The 25,400-nt window shown below is 46.8% G+C and overlaps 1 protein-coding gene across 2 annotated transcripts in view; it reads right to left on the bottom strand.

Annotated features, from left to right (window-relative positions):
- LOC140198325 (uncharacterized) overlaps positions 1–13,589 on the bottom strand; it is a 36,481-nt gene extending 22,892 nt beyond the window's left edge. The window contains exons 1-5 of one of the 2 annotated variants that reach the window (XM_072259417.1): positions 13,527–13,589; positions 12,806–12,948; positions 10,290–10,649; positions 7,902–8,162; positions 7,293–7,394 (exon numbers count right to left, since the gene is read on the bottom strand). In XM_072259417.1, coding sequence (XP_072115518.1) covers positions 7,293–7,394; positions 7,902–8,162; positions 10,290–10,649; positions 12,806–12,854 — 772 coding nt within the window. In that variant the 5' untranslated portion in view covers positions 12,855–12,948; positions 13,527–13,589. The remainder of the gene's footprint in view (positions 1–7,292; positions 7,395–7,901; positions 8,163–10,289; positions 10,650–12,805; positions 12,949–13,526) is intronic. The other variant, XM_072259418.1, reaches the window with a different exon arrangement.
- Positions 13,590–25,400: the final 11,811 nt, after the last annotated feature.

Here is a 25,400-nt window from a genome sequence, read left to right as displayed (position 1 = left end):
GAAAATGGGAGCTTTCAGAGGGATACATTTAATTAGGTAGGGAATGATATTGCTAAAGAATGTGGAGTGTTTGATCTACGGATAAGTCTTTCAGTAGTTTATCCGGTTGTAACTCCATGGAAGCTTGTATGGCCTGACATAGACTGGCATTTGTTAGAGGTAAAAAGGAAAGGAAAATATAAAACAGATTTGGTAAATGCATTTAACTGTCATGTGATGGAAAAGTAAGTGATTATACTCAGATTTATACGGATGGTGCTAAGGACCTGAAACAGGAGTTTGGGGTGGCTATACTAGCCAAAGAAATTGGAATCAGCAGAAGAACATCTAATAAGTTAGGGGTGTTTACAGTGGAGATGCTGGCAGTGTTGGTTGCGTTGCAATGGGTGCAGAAAGCCAGACAAGCCAAAGCATTGACATGTTCAGATTCATCCTCAGTTCTAGCAAGTTTAAGGTCCTTTCACTCAAACAGTCGGCAAGATGTACTTTATGAAGTCCTTCAGTTAGTTGCAAGAATTGCAAATCAGGGAGGTCAGGTGAAATTTCTATGGGTTCCAGCACATGTAGGGGTGAAGGGGAATGAGAGGGTGGATGAGTTGGCAAAGAGGGCATTAAAGAAAATATAGAAATGCACATTAGCGTCAGTAAAGCAGAGGTTAAGTGTGTAATCTAGGAAAAAATCAACCAAATGTGGCAAGAAAGATGGGACAGGGAGGGGAAAGGGAGGCATTTATATCAAATACAAAAGAGTGTTGCAGGTACTAGGGTAGGTGGTGGATACAGAAGAGAGGAGAATGTGGACTAGGTTAAGGCTGGGGCACTGTGCACTAAACAAAACTTTGAAAATGATAGGGAAACACCAGACAGGATTGTGTGAGGAATGTTAGGAAGAGGAGTCAGTAGAACATGTAGTTCTGAGTTGCAGGAAGTATGGGATACAGAGAGAGATGATGAGAAGTAATCATGGGAATTGGGGGTGCAGGAATTCACATTAAAAGGGTTGCTGGGCATGGGTGAGAGAGCGCAGGTCCGGGTATTGTTAGCTTCCTTAAGGGGTACGGGGGTTTTTATAGGATATGATGGATAAACAGGAATGGGTTACTAGGGTGGCCAAAGATGGGAGGATAAAGTGTAGGTTAGGGTATGTGTGTGTGAGAGAGGGAGGGGAGAGGGCGAGGGCGAGAGCGAGAGCGGGACAGAGGGATATTGGGTGAAGGGATTTAGAATGTAAGTCCATTGCACACTCCAGAGCAGACAGTGGCGGTAATGCACCATTAAGCTGGGTGCCAACCGCCGTAAAACAAGACGGAGAAGAATCAAGGTAGACTCTGGGACGGTTCACAACCCAGAACTGGACCCCACTGCTGAAGTTGTTGAGAAGACACCAGCAAACTGCTGCTGGTAAGTCAGTAACAGGATAAAGGAGGTTCACTAGCATCAACCACAGGACCAGCAGCCTGAAAAACAGCTCCTTTCCCTTAGTAGAAAGGCTGATAATAACCCCCCTCTCCACACCCCAACCACCACTACTTTATCCTGCTACCCGAGAAATTCTCAGAGGCTGGAAATCCAGAGCAGTAAACACAGACTGCTGGAGGAACTCAGCAGGTCAGGCAGAGCACAGTGAGGTCTCCGTCGGTCAGTGTCAACCATGGATGTTGCGTCCGACTTGTCCGGATACGCGAGCCAGGGCAGTACAATACAGAGAGCAATCTGCTGCCTGTGTAGCAGCCCCGCAGCCACCCCCACCCCTCTCCACGCAACGGCAGAGACCGATACAGGCAGAGACTCTCACCAGCAGCGTCGCAACAGTTGCCAGTCAGCGTCCAACTCATTGCAGAACTGCCTGGAGTTCACATGGATCACTTGTGTTGACAGCTCATTCCACACTCACGACCCTCTGAATGAAGAAGTTTCCTGTCACATTCCCTTTTAGACTTCTCACCCATCACCCTTAACCCATGACCTCTCGTTGTAGTCCCACCCACCCTCAGTAGAAAAGCCTGCTTGCATTTACCCTAAATATACCCCTCAATCTGTATACCTCATCAAATCCCCTCTCAATCTTCTACGCTCTAAAGAATAAAGTCCTAATCTTTCCTGAGAACTCAGACCCAGCATCATCCTTGTAAATTTTCTCTGTACTCTTTCAAACTTTATTACATCTTTCCTGTATGTAAGTGACCAAAACTGCACACAATAATCCAAATTAGGCCTCACCAACGGCTTAACAGCCCATCTCTTGAACAATAAAACTTTGATTTATGAAGGCCAATATGACAAAAGTTTTCTTCACGACTCAGTCTACCTGTGACGCCACTTTCAGTGAATTATGGACCTCTATTACCAGACCCCTCTGTTCTACCACACTCCCCAGTGCTCTACTGTTCGCTGTGTAAGACCTACTGTGGTTTGTCCTACCGAAATGAAAACAGCTTGCACCTGCCGGCATTAAATTCCATCTGACACTTTTCAGCTGACCCAGATCCTACTGCAAGCTCCGATGGTCGTCCTTGACCTGACCACACACCAGCCATGCTGACGATCCGTAATCAGCCCTCGTCTATCCAATTGCCAATATCCGATGCCTTAGAATATCTTCCAATAACTTTCCCACCAATGATGTCAGACTCACTAGCCTATAATTTCCTGGTTTATGTTTAGAGCCTTTTTTAAGCAGCCGAACAACATTGGCGATCCTCCAATCCTCTAGAATCTCTCAGTGGCCTACGTCCTAGTAGAGTAAAAGTTCTCCCGATGTACCAGAGAGAGCATTGTGATCGGTTGCATTACCACCCGGAACTGCCCAGGATCAGATGAAGCCGCAGAGGGTTGTAAACTCAGCCATCTCCATTACAAACAGGACACAGTCACCACGCCGGTTTGAACGAATCCCACCCAAAAGTACAGAACTCAAATCACTCCGTTCCCTTAATGTGTGAGTGTCTGTGTAAATGACCCTGACACACCACAATCATATCTGCTTCCAACCCACCCCGGAGCCCGTCCCAGGCACCCATCACTGTGTGAAACAACTTGCCCTCAACGCCCCCTCCCCACTCCCCGTCATCTTTACCCCGCGCCCTCTCCTATTTGACATTTGACCCTGGCAAAGAGACTGACCGCCAACCCTAATTATTTAGAGATCCGCCCCAGAAGCCCTCGACACCCAGTTCCACCCTTGTGAGCAATTAACCTTCTAACCAGGACCTCTTTCCCCTGAGGAAACCCAGACGGTACTGGGCAGAACCGATTAACACCTTACAGACCACAGTGGGACTTGAACCCGCCTCTCGGCGCTACGCGAACCACTACACTACCGCGGCTAGCGAGTTCCCAGCGGGGCTGCGGGTCCGTGAGGGACACCGTCCATCCGCGGGAGAGGGAGCGCAGGGAATCCCGAATAATGGTTACTCACCGGGCCATGAACACGCTCCGCTCCGCTCATGGTCTCATCCTGTTTCACAGAAAACCGCGTCCCGGGAATTAAAGCAGGTTCACTAGCTCAGACTGATCGTAACCACCCCTCTCCACACCCCAACCACCACTACTTTATCCTGATACATGAGAAATTCTCAGAGGCTGGAAATCCGGAGCAGTAAACACGGACTGCTGGAGGAACTCAGCAGGTCAGGCACAGCACAGTGAGGTCTCCGTCGGTCAGTGTCGACCAAGGATGTTGCGTCCGACTTGTCCGGATACGCGAGCCGGGGCAGTACAATACAGAGAGCAATTTCAAAGGAAGAGATGGGGCTCCAAAACTTTGTGTTCACTTTAAGCGAGGCCTACACGTATCATTTGGTAGCAACAGGACATTTTTACATATTCGCTTATTTTTACAGCGAGCCAGGAATGATTTATTTCAAAGACTGTGTAATCAACAATGTACAGAACGATTATAATTCTAAAAAAGAATAGATTAACAACACGAAGAATCATTAAACAAGTATAATCAATAATAAATAATAATCCAAATCAACATTTACTCAAATATTAAATCCACAACAGAATTATATACACAGCGTCATATATTCATTTCATTACAGGCATTCACAGCAAAATACACAAATATAATAGAAATTGTGAAAAACTACACAATAACAAAGCTGACAAACAACCAACATGCAAAAGACAAAAAGAACTAATAATCAAAATAAAAGCAACATGCATAAAAATAGCTGCTGAACTCAGCAGGCCAGGCAGCATCTCTAGGAAGAGGTACAGTCGACGTTTCAGGCCGAGACCCTTCGTCAGGACTAACTAAAGGAAGAGTGAGTAAGAGATTTGAAAGTGGGAGGGGGAGAGGGAGATCCAAAATGATGGGAGAAGACAGGAGGGGGAGGGATGGAGCCAAGAGCTGGACAGGTGATTGGCAAAGGGGATATGAGACGATCATGGGACAGGAGGCCCAGGGAGAAGGAAAAGGGGGAGGGGAAAACCCAGAGGATGGGCAAGGGGTATAGTCAGAGGGACAGAGGGAGAAAAAGGAAAGAGAGACAGAAAAAGAATGTGTGTATATAAATAAATAACGGACGGGGTACAAGCGGGAGGTGGGCCATTAATGGAAGCTTGAGAAGTCAATGTTCATGCCATCAGGTTGGAGGCTACCCAGACGGAATATAAGGTGTTGTTCCTCCAACCTGAGTGTGGCTTCATCTTTACAGTAGAGGAGGCCGTGGATAGACATATCCGAATGGGAATGGGACATGGAATTAAAATGTGTGGCCACTGGGAGATCCTGCTTTCTCTGGCGGACAGAGAAATAAAATAAAATAAAATACAATATAGAACATAGAAAGTCTACAGCAGATCACAGGCTCTTCTGCTCACTATGTTGTGCTGACCATGTAACCTACTCTAGAAACTGTGTACAATTTCCTCTACTTTTCTAAGCTCCACGTACCCATCCAAGAGTCTCCTGAAAGACCCTGTTATATCCGCCTCACCCACCAACATCGCTGGCAGCCTATTCCACACACTCACCACCCTCTGTGTGGAAAAACTGACCCCTGACATTCCCTCAGTACCAGTTTCCAAACGCCTTAAAACTGTGACCCCTTATGTTAGCCATTTCAGCCCTGGGAACAAGCCTCTGACTATCCACACGACGAATGCCTCTCATCATCTTGTACACCTCTATCAGGTCACCTCTCATCCTCCGTCACTCCAAGGAGTAAAGGCCATGTTCACCCAACCTATTCTCAAAAGGCACACTCTCCTATCCAGACAACATCCTTGTAAATTTCGTCTGCACTCTCTCTATAGCATCCACATCCTTTCTGTAGTGAGGTGACCGCTTAGGGAGCTGGTCCGATGTGGAGAGGTTGAGTGAGGTGGGGATTTTCTCTTCGCAGTGAGGGAGGACGAGAGTGACTTGGAGTTGTACAAGTTGATGAGAGGGAAAGACAGAGACGTTTCTCCAGGGTGGAAATGGCCAACACAGACAGCATCAATTTATTGTGATTGGAGGAAAGTACGAGGGGGGATATCAGAGGTGTGTTTTTATAGAGAGTGATGGATGCAAGGAACGTGCTGCCAGGGGTGCTGGTAGAGGCATTTAAAGGAACGTGGATGATAGAAAAATGGAGAGCTATGTTGGAGGGGAGAGTTCAATTGATGTTAGACTGGATTACAAAGTCAGCACAGCATTATGGGCCAAAGGGCCTGTATTGTGCTGTAATGTTCTGTGTAAAACCTGTGACAGAACAAATAAACAGGACACAGGGACAGACACTGACATAGTCACCCCGAGCTCCCATCTCAATGCACACAATCATCGATCGGTTCCCAGTAGTTGCTACAGTCAGGAACTGCCCCACACTGGGGAGCCCACTATCTCAGTGACACCTCCCACACAGTGTGAGGTGCAGACATCCTATGATCAGGGGCTGAGTGGGTGGGGGTCACGGTAGAGACAGCAGCTGGCGGGAGGGACATGTTCAGCACTCTCCCAGTTCCAGATCACACTGCGTCAGGGGAGCCTCGAGATTCCAAGATCGGACAGTCAGAACCCTCATCTGAACCCCCATCCTCACTGGAACTCTCCTGGCCCTTGGTTTCTGGGTGGGCTTGACCTGTGAGAGAAAATGTCACACGTCACTTCCCAGCCAATGATGAGGTGGGGTAGTTATTCCCTCCCAAGCACCAGGGACAGGGCATCCATTCTCAATCCCTGAAATACACCTGGTTTACCTGTGGACACGGGACTGGTGTGGTGCAGGAGGTACTTAGATATATCGAGGGATGAGTGTATCAATTACTAGTTATAATGAAGGATAAAGATAATAATAATTAGATATATCGAGGGATGAATGTATCAATTATTAGTTATAATGGATAAAGACAATAATTAGTTATAACGAAGGATAAAGATAATAATAATTAGATATATTGGGCCTGTTTATTCCCCTTGTAGGTGCTCCCTATGTCACTCTGAGGTGGCTTCTTTAGCTCATATGTTTTGGTCCTGTCCTCTTTTGGAAAAATATTGGAAAGGTGTTTTTGATATTATTTCAACAGTTCTATGTTTGGTTTAAAATCCCATCCTATTACGGCAACTTTTGGATTGCCAATGGTAGAACATAGATCTTTGTCGTCTTCAGCCTGTCAGATGATAACATTTGTTACTTTAATGGCCAGAAGATTTATTTTGTTGAACTGGAAGGAAATCAATCCTCCTACTACATTCCAGTGGTTTTCCCAAACTATATTAAGTTTAAATTTAGAAAAATATAGAAATGATTTTTTTTACCCTTCGGTTAAATTTGAAGAAACTTGGAAACCTTTTATGTAAAATTTTCATATGATGTAATCTGACCTTTCCAAAACTTTTTTTTAAACTTAAATTATATGAGTAGAGGAGCGGAGTTGACGACATTACTGAATGTGTCTGATTCAAGATATTGGTCGAGCCCTGTTTTGTTCTGTTCTTCTTTGTTTTTTTTTCTTTTTCTTTTGGGGATTTTTCTTTGTTTATATACATTTTTTTCTTTTTATTTCTTTTTTATGACTAATTTCATTATGAGTTTGGAAGTCTATAATTCCTATGTTACTTAAAATCCTTTTTGTATATGCTGATTAAGATTATTCCAATCTCTTTGTACCAACTTTGTTATTGAATTTATAATTTTGAAAATTAATAAAAAGATTTAAAAGAAAGATGCTCCCTGACACTCTGAATCCTCCAGCATTGCATGTGTGTTGTCCCAACATCGGGCTCACCTTACACCAGGGGTGGAATGGATGAAAGGGAGCTAGACGAAGAGTGGGATGACAGTGAAGAGGACACTCACCGATCGGTACAGACTTCCTGAGCAGATACAGAACCAAGATTAACATCACAATGACTGGAACGACTGTAAAGCTGAGGACACTGGCCCAATAATTTCTGGACTCTGGGGAACAGAAAGACAGACAGCATTAAACCTCAGTTCACTGATCCATTCCATGGTCAGAAACCCACAACCAGAACCTTTGTGTCTGGAAACTGGAACTCCCTCCTCCCCTCTCTCAGTCCAGCCCCTGTCCAGTCGGGTCCCAGGGCACTTTCTCGATTCCAAGCAGTCCCCACTTCACACCCTACTCTAGGAGATGATATGACTAGAACACAGCGGCAAAAGTAGGCCATTCAGCCCATCAGGTCTGCTCTGCCATTCCACTGTGGTTGATTCATTGTCCCGCTCAATCCCATTCTCCTGCCTTCTCACTGTAACCTTTGATACCCTGAATAACCAAGGACCGATAAGCTCCGATTTAAATACACCCAATGACTTGGCCTCCAATGAATTCCACAGATTCACCACTCTCTGGCTAAAGAAATTCCTCATCTCTGTCCTAAATGAACACCCCCATATCCTGAGCCTCCCCCAGTATTGGAAACACATCCACTGTGTCCCACTCACTGCTGGCTGGGTTGAAGTCTGCAGAGACTGGGAGGCTGATCTGCCGACTGCAGCAATCTTCAGCAATGCAGTTGTAGGTGTGGCCACTCAGCCCATCGTTCTGCAGGACCAGCAGGGCTCCATGGAAGGTGTCGTTCCCAACGGCAGCGTCTGTCTGCCTTTCCCACCGATAGGTGATCTGTCCGCTTCCGAGAGCCGTGCAGTTCAGCGTGACGTGGGAGGCATTCCTGCTGATCTCCACGATTGGCTCAGACACCGGCTCTGCCAGGAGAGATTTCATAATGAATTAACATTAAATTCTTGAAAACATTCCCCTCAACAAACCTCCCACAACCAAATCCACTCCACCCCCACAGATTTTACCCGTCACCCACACACTGGGGAAAGATTCAGTCAGGTGCTGGTCGAGGTTCCTTAACATTGTTACAGCCGGGAAAGCGGGTAGTGAGGATAGAAACTCCACAATTTATTAAATGCTCCCAATGGCGTGTCTCAAATAGCCTCTGACAACCAAGTCCAGCTCCTGACTCTCACATACAGCTCAGCGATTAAACCCAGCACGATCATTTCTGCTCACAGAAGAGCCAAAGACCAGTTACTGTCACCTTCAAGCAGGCTGCTTCGGGCGGATGGGGCTCCTCAGCTGTGAATGGCAGCTCACATTGGAGAAGGAAAACTCTGATCTCAAACCCGCTCATGGGAAAGGCTTCAGGAGTAAACCCCAAGGAGAAATCCGGAACCGGATTGTATCTTCAGTTCAGCACTGACTGGCAACTCCAGCGACGCCGCGGGTGTCAGACTGTTTCCGTCTCTGCCATGCCTTTGGATTCATCAGCTGATGGTGAGAGGGAGCCTGCTGCATGGACGACAGCTTGGTCTCCGTATTGTAATGGTGTGGCTGCTGTATTCATAGACAGCTGGTCGACCCCGATCAACAGAGGGACTCTGTCTCTCCCTCCTCTTCATGGGGTTGAGGGGAGGAAACTGGGCCAACAATTGCAAGTGGGGACGGGGCGGTGGGAGCTCACACGTGCAAACTCCACACAGAGAACCCTCGAATCTCCAGAACCAAGAGGTAGGGACACTACAGGGCTGTGGGGATTGTCCACGTCCCAGGAGGATAAGAACATGGTTCCCTGAAAGTGGCTCCACAGGTAGACAGCGTGGTGAAGGAGATGTTCAGCGTGCTGGCCCATACGAGTCAGGGTGTTGATTACAGGGATGAGGGCCATCATGTCACAGTTGTACAAGATGTCGGTGAGGCCACACTTGGTGGTGTAGTTACAGACAAGGTGTGGAAAAAATGCAGAGGAGATTGACGAGGATGTGAGCAACACGAACACACACACAAAAAGCTGGAGGAGAACTCAGTTGGTCAGGCAGCATCCATGGAGTCGACATTCCAGGCCAAGACCTGCTTGGATGAGGAAGAGGCTTATAGGGTGAGGATAGGCAGGCTGGGGCATTATTCCCTGGATTACGGAGTGACTTTATACTGATTTACTTCCTGTTACACCTGCTGGTGTTCAGGGCAACAATGAAGGTCCTCCATCTCTGTCACTCAGATGTGGAAGGATTCTGCATTGCTGTTTCCGTAACAGTTTTATTTGGCGAGTGGGGTTGGTAGCCCTGAGCTGAACCCCTGAACCTGGAGGACCGGTGGTGCAGCTTTAGTCTGACCTCTACCCTTTGACTTGTTTGGCATGGAAACCCAGACTCCAGCTCTCCGGGTCACGGAGGCACACAAGCTCCAGACAACAACAAAGCTGTGCTCCTCCTGGAGGAGTAACCTTATAGAGGTGTATCAAATCAGGAGGGGCTTAGAATGAGGTCAGTCCTTCTCCCCCAGGGAAAAGAATCAGGAACCTTACACAAGATTTCACATTTCCAGAGTCAGGGAGCAGTTATTGGGCTGAGATCTGAGAACAGAGAGATACAGCCTGCTGCTGGTCACAGTCAGAAGAGGGAAGGTCTAGACAGTGACAGGGTCACCTGGGTGGTGTCTGTGTTCTGGAGATCAGAAAGTCTCATGGTGGGGTCAAACAGTTGGGAAATGTGGGTACTGACCCTAAAACATGGCCATTGCTGGGACACGAGCACCTGAGGTATAGGGAGAGGTTGAATAGTTTAGGGCTTTAGTCCTTGGATATGGGTTGGATTTTCATATTTAAGAGAAATTTTGGATGGTACATGGATGGGAGGGGTAAGGAGGGCTATGGTCCAGATATGGGTCAATGGAACTTGGGAGAATACAGTTCGACAGACTACATGGACCGAATATCTGCTTCTATGCTGTGGCGATCTAGGATACTTTCATAATCCAGTACGGACTGAATGGGCTGAAAGGCCTGTTTCTGTGCTCTTGTGCTTTCTAACACAACTACTCACCAACAACATGGATCTCAAACTGGTCACGGTCACGGTTTCTCAGCTCCCTCCCAAAGTAGTTTGTCTGCACCTCGTACGTCCCCTGGTCACTCGTCTTGATGCCTCGCATCTCGATAACATCATCTCCCTGGAAGTGAATCCGGTTCCTGTAGGACAGCCGGATCACATACGGACTCTCCGGTCGGTCTGACATCCAGGCCAAGATCTTCAGCTGGTTTGGGGATGTTTTCCCCAGCGTCACCTCGTACTTGTCCTCGCTGCCATGGAGGATGGGGAAGTGGACGGATCCACCAACAGGGACGGTGGTGATTGAGTCCGGGGAGGCCACGGCCGCTCTGCACTGGACCACAGTGGGAAGGACTGGAATAAAACATGGAGAAGTTATCATCCTCACACCCGTTACAGGGAGCAGAGAATTTCTGTAGGAATTGGATAGAATTTGGTGCCACCAAATCTTCTGAAAAACTCCTATTATAGTATAGCCACTACTGTGGACATTAGGGTAAGAGAGGGGATAAAGACAATGTCCAGTCAAGAGTGGCCTGGGGCAGTTGTGGTCAACCCAGACCTTTGAAGTCAGAATGTGGAGCCACCCTTGCTTCCTGCAGATGAGACAGGGAAGGTTGATCATGACAATGTGTAATCTACCTGGAGATGGTGAGTCTGGAGACAGAACTTTTACTCAGGAAAGGTCTTTGAAGAACTTTGGTTCCCTTTATAGAACATAGAATAGTATAGCACAGTACAGGCCCTTCGGCCCACAATGTTGTGCCGACCATCAAACCCTGCCTCCCATATAAGACACCAGCTTAGATTCCTCTATATACCTGTCTAGTAGTCTCTTAAACTTCACTGGTGTATCTGCCTCCACCACTGACTCAGGCAGTGCATTCCACACACCAACCACTCTCTGAGTAAAAGACCTTCCTCTAATATCCCCCTTGAACTTCCCACCCCTTACCTTAAAGCCATGTCCTCTTGTATTGAGTAGTGGTGCCCTGGGGAAGAGGCGCTGGCTATCCACTCTATCTATTCCTCTTATTATCTTGTACACCTCTATCATGTCTCCTCTCATCCTCCTTCTCTCCAAAGAGTATAGCCCTAGCTATACATCGGGGTTGCTGGAGACAGATGAGATAGGAATAACAGAAAGATGTGAAACACATTGAACAACTAAGGGACAATTGCTTTACCAACTTCAAAGTATCATCTGTTGCCAGCTTGCAGTTTCAATTCACTTTTAACACGTGTATTGTGAATGGCAATTGTTCTGCCAAGGCCAGAATTCAAAGACAGACATTTTACCAGATGGTCAATATTCGTAACTGATACGACAATTCATGATTGCACCAGTATGTTGGGCCCAGAAGAGAGCTTCAGAGATGTTGGCACCCAGAACCTCGAAAGTGCTCACCCTTTCCACAGTTAACTCCCTGATGAGGACTGGTGTTTGATCCCCTTCCTGAAGTCCACAATCAGTTCCTTGGTCTGACTGACATTGCTGTTGCAACACCACTCAACCGAGCCGTCTTTAACCAAAGGGCACGCACTGGGGCAAGTTCAAAGAGGCTCAAGCAGAGGGTGGTTGGAATTGGAGCACACAGCCTGACAGGGAGGTGGAGGCATTGGAAAGAGTGAGCAGTTTCAAGTTTCTGGGTGTCAACATCTCGGAATTTCTATCCTGGGACCAAGATATTGATGCAATCATGAAGAAGGCACACCAAAAGCTCTACTTCATTACAAGTTTGAGAGGATTTGTTACGTCATCAAAGACATACAAATCTCCACCATAGTCTGTTTCAGCTCGGCTATGAAAGGATGGGGGTTGGGCATGGGGGACGGGTGTGGTGTGGCTAGCAACAGAAGCTCCAAAGACCTCATCCCTTATGGAGGAAGGATCTTTGAAGATCGACTGCATCTGCAGACAACTTGGAACACTGGCCCAGGTCAGAGGAATTTGGAGAGTTGCTGTCAATAGCCTACGTCCCAGTGGAGTAAAAGTTCTCCAGATGTACCAGAGAGAGCATTGTGATCGGTTGCATTACCACCTGGAACTGCCCAGGATCAGATGAAGCCACAGAGGGTTGTAAACTCAGCCATCTCCATCACAAACACAACCCAACCACCAGCAGATGATCAAAGGTGAAGCCTCAGGAAGGCAACAGCCAACATGAAGGACCCTCAGCACCCAGAACATACCCTCTTCTCATTGCTGCCAACAGGGAGGGGGGACAGGAGCCTGCAGACACTCACTCAATGATTCAGCAACACCTTCTCGTCCTCAGTCAGGTTTCTGAACTCTCCAATGAACACCGCACTAGTTTTTCTCTTTATTTGTTTTTATAATCGATAAATTTTTATGTCTTTACACTGTACTGCTGCAATAAAACACAGAATTTCACACCATAGGACAGAGCTAATAAACCCAATACCGATAGCCATATGACATCAAGACCACAGTGTTTCAGAATGAACCCACATCTCGGCCCCTTCTCCGGAGTGGGATCTCCCAGTACCTGTCAGTATCCACAGGAGCTTCTCTGCCTTCCCATCGGAGTGCAGCATCCTCACGGGTATCCCAGTCTCTCAGCTCGCTCTAGTTCCTTCAGTAGGCAGAATTCCGATTGTACAGGATTCCCAATTCCAGGGCTGTAAGAACCTGGAACGTAGGACAGGACACAGTCACTACGCCGGTTTTAACTAATCCCGCCCAAATGTAAACAATTCAAATCACTCTGTTCCCTTAATGTGTGAGTGTCTGTGTAAATGCCCCTGACACACCACAATCATATCTGCTTCCACCCCAGCCCGGAGCCCGTTCCAGGCACCCATCACTGTGTAAAACAACTTGCCCTCAACGCCCCCTCCCCACTCCCCACTCCCCATCATCTATACCCCGCGCCCTTTCCTATTTGACATTTCACCCTGGCAAAGAGACTGACCGCCAACCCTAATTATTTAGAGATCCGCCCCAGAAACCCTCGACACTCAGTTCCACCCTTGTGAGCAATTAACCTTCTAACCAGGACCTCTTTCCCCGGAGGAAACCCGGACGGTCCTGGGCAGAACCGATTAACTCCTTACAGATCGCGGTGCGACTTGAACCCGGCTCTCGGCGCTACGCGAACCACTACACTACCGCGGCTAGCGAGTTCCCAGCGGGGCTGCGGGTCCGTGAGGGACGCGGTCAATCCGCGGGAGAGGGAGCGCAGCGTGTCGGGGATAATGGTCACTCACCGGTCCATGGACTGCTCCACTCCACTCACCGTCTGATCCTGTTTCACAGCAACCCGAGTCCCGCGATGATTTCAAATTGAATATCCCCGCGTTGTTATGTGATTTGTTCAAATTCAGCCAATGATCAGAGAAATACGGCTGGTGTAACCCGCATTATCCAATTACGTCCCGGCTAGGCAATCGATTTAAACGTCCCGCTCCTACCCTAAAAAGGTACTGTACTGAAAAAGAACTAGCACTACTTCCTCCTGATGCCTGAGAAATTCTCAGAGGCTGGAAACCCGGAGCAGTAAACACAGACTGCTGGAGGAACTCAGCAGGTCAGGCAGAGCACAGTGAGGTCTCCGTCGGTCAGTGTCAACCATGGATGTTGCGTCCGACTTGTCCGGATACGCGAGCCGGGGCAGTACAATACAGAGAGCAATCTGCTGCCCGTGTAGCAGCCCCGCAGCCACCCCCACCCCTCTCCACACAACGGCAGAGACTCTCACCAGCAGCGTCGCAAAAGTCGCCAGTCAGCGTCCAACTCATCGCAGGACTGCCTGCAGCTTACATGGATCACTTGTGTTGACAGCTCATTCCACACTCACGACCCTCTGAATGAAGAAGTTTCCCCTCATATTGCCTTTAGACTTCTCACCTATCACCCTTAACCCATGACCTCTCGTTGTAGTCCCACCCTCCCTCAGTAGAAAAGCCTGCATGCATTTACCCTAAATATACCCCTCATAATTCGTATACCTCATCAAATCCCCTCTCAATCTTCTACGCTCTAAAGAATAAAGTCCTAATCTTTCCTGAGAACTCAGACCCGGCAACATCCTTGTAAATTTTCTCTGCACTCTTTTAAACTTTATTACATCTTTCCTGTAAATAGGTGACCAAAACTGCACACAATAGTCCAAATTAGGCCTCACCAATGGCTTAACAGCCCATCTCTTGAACAACAAAACTTTGATTTATGAAGGCCAATGTGACAAAAGTTTTCTTCATGACCCAGTCTACCTGTGACGCCACTTTCAATGAATTATGGACCTCTATTGCCAGACCCCTCTGTTCTACCACACTCCCCAGTGCTCTACTGTTCGCTGTGTAAGACCTACTGTGGTTTGTCCTACCGAAATGAAAACAGCTTGCACCTGCCGGCATTAAATTCCATCTGACACTTTTCAGCTGACCCAGATCCTGCTCAAGCTCTGATGGTCGTCCTTGACCTGACCACACACCAGCCATGCTGACGATCCGTAATCAGCCCTCGTCTATCCAATTGCCAATATCCGATGCCTTAGAATATCTTCCAATAACCTTCCCACCAATGATGTTAGAGTCACTGGCCTATAATTTCCTGGTTTATGCTTAGACCTTTTTTTGAGCAGCCGAACAACATTGGCTGGCAGAACTGCCAATCCTACCCCTCCACAACAGCAGCCGACAGAGTACCTCTCTCGTTGCTGAGGATGATTTAAATATCTCTGCTGTGGCTCCGGCAGTTTCTGCACTTGCCTCCCATGGGGTCTGAGGGAGCTTCTTCTCAGGCTCTGGGGATTTATCCACCATGATTTGCCACAGGACAGTAAACACATGCTCATCTGTATAGGGTCTATGAAGCTGGTGTCGCTTTGCCTCACTTCTGTAGAATCTGTGCCTGGCTTCAAGTGGACAGGGCCTGGGAAGTGAATATTCAAGGGTATACGTCCTATCGAAAGGACAGACCGATGGGCAGAGGGGGTGGGGTGGCTCTGTTGATGAGGACCTGACGAAGGGTTCTGGCCCGAAACGTCAACTCATCGTTTCCACGGATCCTGCCCGACTGCTGAGTTCCTCCAACGTGTTGTGAGTGTTGCTTTGACCCCAGCATCTGCAGATTATTTTGAGTTCTTGTACATCAGTCACTGAAAGCAAGCATGCAAGTACAGCAGGCAGTGAAGAAAGCTAATGGCATGCTGGCCTTCATAACAAGTGGAATTGAGTATAAGAGCAAAGAGGTCCTTCTGCAGCTGTACAGGGCCCTGGTGAGACCACACCTGGAGTGCTGTGTGCAGTTTTGGTCTCCAAGTTTGAGGAAGGACATTCTTGCTATTGAGGGAGTGCAGCGTAGGTTCACAAGGTTAATTCCCGGGATGGCGGGACTGTCATATGTTGAAAGACTGGAGCGACTGGGCTTGTATACTCTGGAATTTAGAAGGCTGAGCAGGGATCTTATTGAAACATATAAGATTATTAAGGGATTGGACACGCTGGAGGCAGGAAGCATGTTCCCGCTGATGGGGGAGTCCAGAACCAGAGGCCACAGTTTAAGAATATGGGGTAGGCCATTTAGAATGGAGTTGAGGAAAAACTTTTTCACCCAGAGAGTGGTGGATATATGGAATGCTCTGCCCCAGAAGGCTGTGGAGGCCAAGTCTCTGGATGCTTTCAAGAAAGAGATGGATAGAGCTCTGAAAGATAGTGGAATCAAAGGTTATGGGGATAAGGCAGGAACTGGATTCTGATTGTGGATGATCAGTCATGATCACAGTGAATGGCAGTGCTGGCTGGATGGGCCAAATGGCCTACTCTTGCACCTATTGTCTATTGTCTCCTGAGTAAATACAAATGCAAAAAAGTATTTAATATCTCCCCCTCTCCCTAGGCTCCACACATGGATTACCATTCTGATCTTGCAGAAAATTAATTTTGTCCACTGCAATCCTTCAGATCTGAATGTACCTCCAGAATCCCTTAGGATTCTCCTTCACCCTGCCTGCTAGGGCAACTTCGAACCTTCTTTTAGCCCTCCAGATTTCGTAAACATTCCCTAGTATTTCTCATGCTCCATAACTACCACATTTTTCCTACCTGCCGAAACCGACTATGCACTTTTTTTTCTTACCGAGGGTGTAAACATTTCCTGAAAATCAAGCTTCCCTACACTTGTTATCTTTAGCTTTTATTCTGACAGGCAGATACAAGCTTTGTACTCACAAAATTGCACTTTGCAAGGCTTCCCACTTACTATGTATACCTTTCCCAGAAAAGAACCTCTCCCAATCCACACTTGCCAAATAATTTCTGAAACCATCAAAACTGGCCTTTCTCCAATTTAAATCTCAACCCATGGACCAGACCTATCCTTTTCCATATTTCATTTGAAACTAATGACATTGTGGTCACTAGGTGCCAAGTGTTCCCCTACACAAACTTCTGTCACCTACCCTGTCTCATTCCCTGGGGGAAATGGACCATTGCATCCTCTGTCACTGGGGCTTCTACATGCTGATTAAGGGAACTTTTTGTGAACACATTTGACAAACTCTATCCTATCTAGTCCTTTTATAGTGTGGGAGTCTCAATCAATATATGAAAGGTTTAAATAACCTACTATAACAACATTAGGTTTCTTACAACAGTCTGTGATCTCTCTACAGGTTTGTTCCTCTAAATACCTGGTCTGTTGAGTGGTCGGTAATATAGCCTCATTAATGTTGTCCTATGTCTCGTACTTCTCAGTTTGATCTGTATAGACTCGCTAGACAAGTTCTGCAGTCTGTCCAGACTGAACACTGCTGTGACATTTTCCCTGTCTAGGAACACCACCCTGCTTCCTTTAAACCCTCCCTCTCTGTCATGTTTGAAACAACAGAATATCGAGCTGCCACTCCTCCCCCTCCTGCAACCAAGTCTCGCTAATGGCTACAATATCCTAATTCCAGGTGTTGATCCACGCTCTGAGATCACCCACCTTTCCTATGATACTTCTTCCTTTGAAATATACACAGCTCAGGACAGAAATCACACTATCATTACCCTTTTGACTCTTGAATTTGTCTGAGGTCTTACCAACATCGGTCTCCACGACCTCTCCATTATCTGTTCTGGCACTCTGGTTCCCATCCCCCTGCAATTCTAGTTTAAATCCCACCGTGTCGCACTATCAACCCATCCCACAAAGACATTAGTCCCCCTCCAGTTCAGGTGCAAACTGTCTCTTCTGTACAGCTCCCACTTTCTCCGGAAGAGAGCCCTATGATCCAACCCCAATTCCCTCCTTCCTACACCACTCCTTAGTCACTGTATAATCTTCCTGTTTCTGGCCTCACTAGCAGGTGGCATGGTAGCAATCCTGAGATCACAGCCCTGGAGGTCCTGCCCTTTAACTTAGCACCTCACTCCCTGAACTCCCTTTGCAGAACCTCGTCACTCTTCCTGCCTATGTCATTGGTCCCTACCTATATGGACCACGACCTCTGGCTGCTCACCCTCCCACTTAGGAATGCTGAGGACTCGATCCGAGGTGCCCTGGACACTGGCACCCAGGAAGCAACGTACCAATTTGCAGGTGGCTCAGGTAGTAATCCAGAAATTACCACCTTTTTGGTTCTGCTTTTTAATTTAGTCCCCAGCAGCTCAAATTCCCTCAGCGGAATCTCTTTCCTTGTTCTACCTATGTCATTGGTACCCACATTTGCCATGACAACTGCATCTTTCCCCTTCCATTGCAAATTCCTTTACAGGTCAGATAAGCTGTTCCGAACCCCCAGGCACCAGGCAGGTAAAACAATTTTCAGGATACTCTATCCCTGCGACAGAATATATATATATATAATATTAAACTGTAAAATATAAGAACTAATATATATACACTAGACAACGGGGTGACCCGTTCGGACACCCTTTGGGAGAAGGGTAGTGCAGTCTGATGTGACCAGAATGTACATTAAATTTTCCTGAATGCTATTGGTATCGCTTTGCTTTGGAAACTGAAGTGGTAAACCTCAGTTTATTAAAGAAGAACAACACGTAGCAAGGCAAATATGGCTCCTCCTCGTTTAACGAAGGACACTTTTGATGGCATCATTTCTGGTTTATCTGCCACCCTTGTGCCTCTCGTTGTCATTCTGGAGATGTGCAGTCCTTTCATCCCCCATCTCTTCATCTCTTCTGCTGTTTAACTCTGATCCTGGAAACATGCATCCCTCTCCTCCTCTGTCTCTTTTTCTCTCGTCTTTTTTTGTCCTGACTCTTTGATCCTGGAGTCTCTGGCCTCATCCGATTCTTCTTCTCTCCCTCTCCGTGCCGCTTCCCGACGACGTTTGGCATTATCTCTTGACCATAATGTCCCCCTTCCCTTTCCACGCAGCATAATTAAGCTGACCATTTTTTTTACCCTAATGCTGGATAGAAGATACGAAGCAGTAACACCAAAGGATGCTGATTATTCTTGATGATGTGGTTGGCGCTCTCCTAAATGGGCGTGATATAGTCACCACTGTGCTTTGACTGCAGCAAAGGGTTTTATGGGTGTCTCGAAGTACGTCATTACAATAAGATTTAATTATCTCTTATTGATGTGTGGCAATTAGATCTGTCCCAATCCTGCACATGCTGATGGTGATTAGCAGAATGTGACCCCTCGAAACAGAGCTGCCCTGCCCTTTTGCTCCAGTAGGTGTCGCTGCTGAGGCTGGCTGTGTGCATGACAATAAACTGGACTGGTCTAAGAACACTGAGGCCGTCTACAAGAAGGGTCAGAGCCGTCTCTATTTCCTGAGGAGACTGAGGTCCTTTAACATCTGCCGGACGATGCTGAGGATGTTCTACGAGTCTGTGGTGGCCAGTGCTATCATGTTTGCTGTTGTGTGCTGGGACAGCAGGCTGAGGGTAACAGACACCAACAGAATCAACAAACTCATTCGTAAGGCCAGTGATGTTGTGGGGATGGAACTGGACTCTCTCACGGTGGTGTCTGAAAAGAGGATGCTGTCCAAATTGCATGCCATCTTGGTCAATGTCTCCCATCCACTGCATAATGTACTGGTTGGGCACAGGAGTACATTCAGCCGGAGAGTCATTCCACCGAGATGCAACACAGAGCGTCATAGGAAGTCATTCCTGCTTGTGGCTATCAAACTAAAGTTCGGAGGGTCAGACACCCTGAGCCAATAGGCTGGTCCTGGACTTATTTCCTGGCATAATTTACAAATTACTATTTAATTATTTATGGTTTTATTACTATTTAATTATTTATGGTGCGACTGTAACGAAAACCAATTTCCCCCGGGATCGATAAAGTATGACTATGACTGTGTGTCGGTGCTGAGGCCGGCCGTGCGGTTGCGTCGGGCTGTCGCGTCCCGATTTCCACGATGTCGGGTGAAAAGCAGCCTTGTTGACTTTTGGCGAATGAGCAATTTTATATGAATATATAACCCCGAACTTTGCTTGCACTCTGTCAGTTAGTGCATTTTAATTCGATTTAGCCAAAAAAAAAAGTGCCGCTGTAATGCACCGTTTGCGCTAATTGGAGGTCACAAACCTGGCGAAGGGTCTCGGCCTGAAACGTCGACTGTACCGCTTCCTAGAGATGCCGCCTGGCCTGCTGTGTCCACCAGCAACTTTGATGTGTGATGCTTGGGATATCGTGTCGTGTTCCGGTCACCTTAGTGTGGGAAGGATGTCGAAGCTTTAGAGAAGATTCGCCAGGATGCTACCCGGATTTGAGAGCGTGTCGTGTGAGGGAGGTTTGAGCAGACTCGGGTTTTACTCTTTGAAACCAAGCAGGATGGGAGGTGACTTGATAGAGGTGTGTAAGATTTAAGAGCCAACAGCTGGTACCGCAGAGGCCGATATCTATCTATATTTATTTATTCTACTAAAACTCTCATGCTCTGTCTGTCTGTTTGTGACCTCCAATTAGCGCAAACGGTGCATTACAGCGGCACTTTTGTTTCCGCTGAATCGAATTAAAATGCGCTAACTTACAGAATGCAAGCAAAGTTCGGGGTTATATATTCGTATAAAATTGCTCATTCACCAAAAATCAACAAGGCTGCCTTTCACCCGACATCGTGGAAATCGGGACGCGACAGCCTGATGCATGCGCACGGCCAGCCTCAGCACCGACACATAGTCGTAGTCATACTTTATTGATCCAGGGGGAAATTGGCTTTCGTTACAGTTGCACCATAAATAATTAAATAGTGATAAAACCATAAATAGTTAAATAGTAATATGTAAATTGTGCCAGGAAATAAGTCCAGGACCAGCCTATTGGCTCAGGGTGTCTGACCCTCCAAGGGAGGAGTTGTAAAGTTTGATGGCCACAGGCAGGATTGACTTCCTATGACGCTCTGTGTGCATCTCGGTGGAATGAGTCTCTGGCTGAATGTACTCCTGTGCCCACCCAGTACATTATGTAGTGGATGGGAGATATTGTCCAAGATGGCATGCAACTTAGACAGCATCCTCTTTTCAGACACCACCGTGAGAGAGTCCAGTTCCATCCCCACAACATCACTGGCCTTACGAATGAGTTTGTTGATTCTGTTCGTGTCTGCTGCCCCGGCGCACAACAGCACACATGATAGCACTGGCCACCACAGACTCATAGAACATCCTCAGCATCGCCTGGCAGATGTTAAAGGATCTCAGTCTCCTCAGGAAATAGAGACGGCTCTGACCCTTCTTGTAGACAGCCTCAGTGTTCTTTGACCAGTCCAGTTTATTGTCAATACGTATCCCCAGGCACAGCCAGCCTCAGCAGCGACACCTACTGGAGCAAAAGGGCAGGGCAGCTCTGTTTCGAGGGGTCACATTCTGCTAATCACCATCAGCATATGCAGGATTGGGACAGACCTAATTGCCACACATCAATAAGAGATAATTAAATCTTATTGTAATGACGTACTTCGAGACACCCATAAAACCCTTTGCTGCTGTCAAAGGACAGTGGTGACTATATCACGTCCATTTAGGACAGCGCCAACCACATCACCAAGAATAATCAGCATCCTTTGGTGTTGCTGCTTCGTATCTTCTATCCAGCATTAGGGTTTAAAAAAATGGTCAGCCTAATTATGCAGCGTGGAAAGGGAAGGGGGACATTATGGTCAAGAGGTAAGGTCAAACGTCATCGGGAAGCGGCAAGGAGAGGGAGAGAAGAAGAATCGGATGAGGCCAGTGCCGCACAACTCCAGGATCAAAGAGTCAGGACAAAAAAAGATGAAAGAAGAAGAGACAGAGGAGGAGAGGGATGCATGTTTCCAGGATCAGAGTTAAACAGCAGAAGAGATGAAGAGATGGGGGATGAAAGGACTGCACATCTCCAGAATGACAACGAGAGGCACAAGGGTGGCAGATAAAACAGAAATGATGCCATCAAAAGTGTCCTTCGTTAAACGAGGAGAAGCCATATTTGCCTTGCTACGTGTTGTTCTTCTTTAATAAACTGAGGTTTACCACTTCAGTTTCCAAAGCAAAGTGATACCAATAGCATTCAGGAAAATTTAATGTACATTCTGGTCACATCAGACTGCACTACCCTTCTCTCAAAGGGTGTCCGAACGGGTCACCCCGTTGTCTAGTGTATATATATTAGTTCTTATATTTTACAGTTTAATATTATTTATATATATATATATATATATGTGTGTGTGTGTGTGTGTGTGTGTGTGTGTGTGTGTGTGTGTGTGTGTGTGTATGTATGTATGTATGTATATATTCTGTCGCAGGGATAGAGCGTCCTGAAGATTGTTTTACCTGCCTGGTGCCTGGGGGTTCGGAACAGCTTATCTGACCTGTAAAGGAATTTGCAGTGGAAGGGGAAAGATGCAGTTGTCATGGCCAATGTGGGTACCAATGACATAGGTAGAACAAGGAAAGAGATTCTGCTGAGGGAATTTGAGCTGCTGGGGACTAAATTAAAAAGCAGAACCAAAAAGGTGGTAATTTCTGGATTACTACCTGAGCCACCTGCAAATTGGTACGTTGCTTCCTGGGTGCCAGTGTCCAGGGCACCTCGGATCGAGTCCTCAGCATTCCTAAGTGGGAGGGTGAGCAGCCAGAGGTCTTGGTCCACATAGGTAGGGATCAATGACATAGGCAGGAAGAGTGATGAGGTTCTGCAAAGGGAGTTCAGGGAGTGAGGAGCTAAGTTAAAGGACTGGAACTCCAGGGCTGTGATCTCAGGATTGCTACCATGCCACATGCTAGTGAGGCCAGAAACAGGAAGATTATACAGTGACTAAGGAGTAGTGTAGGAAGGAGGGAGTTGGGGTTGGATCATAGGGCTTTCTTCCGGAGAAAGTGGGAGCTGTACAGAAGAGACAGTTTGCACCTGAACTGGAGGGTGACTAATGTCTTTGTGGGATGGGTTGATAGTGCGACACGGTGGGATTTAAACTAGAATTGCAGGGGGACGGGAACCAGAGTGCCAGAACAGATAATGGAGAGGTCGTGGAGACCGATGTTGGTAAGACTTCAGACAAAGTCAAGTGTCAAAAGGGTAATGATAGTGTGATTTCTGTCCTGAGCTGTGTATATTTCAAAGAAAGAAGAATCATAGGAAAGGTGGGTGATCTCAGAGTGTGGATCAACACCTGGAATTAGGATATTGTAGCCATTAGCGAGACTTGGTTGCAGGAGGGGTAGGAGTGGCAGCTCGATATTCTGTTGTTTCAAACATGACAGAGAGGGAGGGTTTAAAGGAAGCAGGGTGGTGTTCCTAGACAGGGAAAATGTCACAGCAGTGTTCAGTCTGGACAGACTGCAGAACTTGTCTAGCGAGTCTATACAGATCAAACTGAGAAGTACGAGACATAGGACAACATTAATGAGGCTATATTACCGACCACTCAACAGACCAGGTATTTAGAGGAACAAACCTGTAGAGAGATCACAGACTGTTGTAAGAAACCTAATGTTGTTATAGTAGGCTATTTTAACCTTTCATATAATTGATTGAGACTCCCACACTGTAAAAGGACTAGATAGGATCGAGTTTGTCAAACGCGTTCACAAAAAGTTCCCTTAATCAGCATGTAGAAGCCCCAGTGACAGAGGATGCAATGGTCCATTTCCCCCAGGGAACGAGATAGGTTAGGTGACAGAAGTTTGTGTAGGGGAACATTTGGCACCTAGTGACCACAATGTCATTAGTTTCAAACGAAATATGGAAAAGGATAGGTCTGGTCCACGGGTTGAGATTCTAAATTGGAGAAAGGCCAGTTTTGATGGTTTCAGAAATATTTTGGCAAGTGTGGATTGGAAGAGGTTCTTTTCTGGGAAAGGTATACGTAGTAAGTGGGAAGCCTTGCAAAGTGCAATTTTGTGAGTACAAAGCTTGTATCTGCCTGTCAGAATAAAAGGTAATGATAACAAGTGTAGGGAAGCTTGATTTTCAGGAAATATTTACACCCTTGGTAAGAAAAAAAAGTGCATAGTGGGTTTCGGCACGTAGGAAAAATGTGGTAGTTATGGAGCATGAGAAATACTAGGGAATGTTTACGAAATCAGGAGGGCTAAAAGAAGGCACAAAGTTGCCCTAGCAGGCAGGGTGAAGGAGGATCCTAGGTGATTCTGGAGATAGGTTCAGAGATGAAGGATTGCAATGGACAACATTGGTTTTCTGCAAGATCAGAATGGTAATCCATGTGTGGAGTCAAAGGAGATGGGGGGATATTAAATACTTTTTTGCATTTCTATTTGCTCGGGAGACAATAGACAATAGGTGCAGGAGCAGGCCATTCGGCCCTTTGATCCAGCACCGCCATTCACTGTGATCATGGCTGATCATCCACAATCAGTATCCAGTTCCTGCCTTATCCCCATAACCTTTGATTCCACTATCTCTAAGAGCTCTATCCATCTCTTTCTTGAAAGCATCCAGAGACTTGGCCTCCACAGCCTTCTGGGGCAGAGCATTCCATATATCCACCACTCTCTGGGTGAAAAAGTTTTCCTCCAACTCCGTTCTAAATGGCCTACCCCGAATTCTTAAACTGTGGCCTCTGGTTCTGGACTCACCCATCAGCGGGAACATGCTTCCTGCCTCCAGCGTGTCCAATCCCTTAATAATCTTATATGTTTCAATAAGATCCCCTCTCAGCCTTCTAAATTCCAGAGTATATAAGCCCAGTCGCTCCAACCTTTCGACATATGACAGTCCCGCCATCCCGGGAATTAACCTTGTGAACCTACGCTGCACTCCCTCATTAGCAAGAATGTCCTTCCTCAAATTTGGAGACCAAAACTGCACACACTACTCCAGGTGTGGTCTCACCAGGGCCCTGTACAGCTGCAGAAGGACCTCTTTGCTCTTATACTCAATTCCCCTTGTTATGAAGGCCAGCATGCCATTAGCTTTCTTCACTGCCTGCTGTACTTGCATGCTTGCTTTCAGTGACTGATGTACAAGAACACAAAATAATCTGCAGGTGCTGGGGTCAAAGCAACACTCACAACATGCTGGAGGAACTCAGCAGGTCGGGCAGCATCCGTGGAAATGTCGACTCATCATTTCCACTGATGCTGCCCGACCTGCTGAGTTCCTCCAGCGTGTTGTGAGTGATGTACAAGAACATCTAGATCTCGTTGTACTTCCCCTTTTCCTAACTTGACTCCATTTAGATAATAATCTGCTTTCCTGTTCTTACCAACAAAGTGGTTAACCTCACATTTATCCACATTAAACTGCATCTGCCATGCATCTGCCCACTCACCCAGCCTGTCCAAGTCACCCTGCATTCTCATAACATCCTCCTCACATTTCAAACTGCCACCCAGCTTTGTGTCATCGGCAAATTTGCTAATGTTACTTTTAATTCCCTTATCTAAATCATTAATATATATTGTAAACAGCTGCGATCTCAGCACTGATCCCTGCGGTACCCCACTGGTCACCGCCTGCCATTCCGAAAGGGACCCGTTAATCGCTACTCTTTGTTTTCTGTCAGCCAGCCAGTTCTCAATCCATGTCAGTACTCTGCCCCCAGTACCCTGTGCCCTAATTTTGCCCACTAATCTCCTATGTGGGACTTTATCAAAGGCTTTCTGAAAGTCCAGGTACACTACATCCACTGGCTCTCCCTAGTCCATTTTCATTGTTACATCCTCAAA

Source organism: Mobula birostris, chromosome 5, assembly GCF_030028105.1.
Source record: "Mobula birostris isolate sMobBir1 chromosome 5, sMobBir1.hap1, whole genome shotgun sequence".
NCBI classification, from domain to species: Eukaryota; Metazoa; Chordata; class Chondrichthyes; order Myliobatiformes; family Myliobatidae; genus Mobula; species Mobula birostris.
This window is presented reverse-complemented; position numbering and strand designations above follow the sequence as displayed.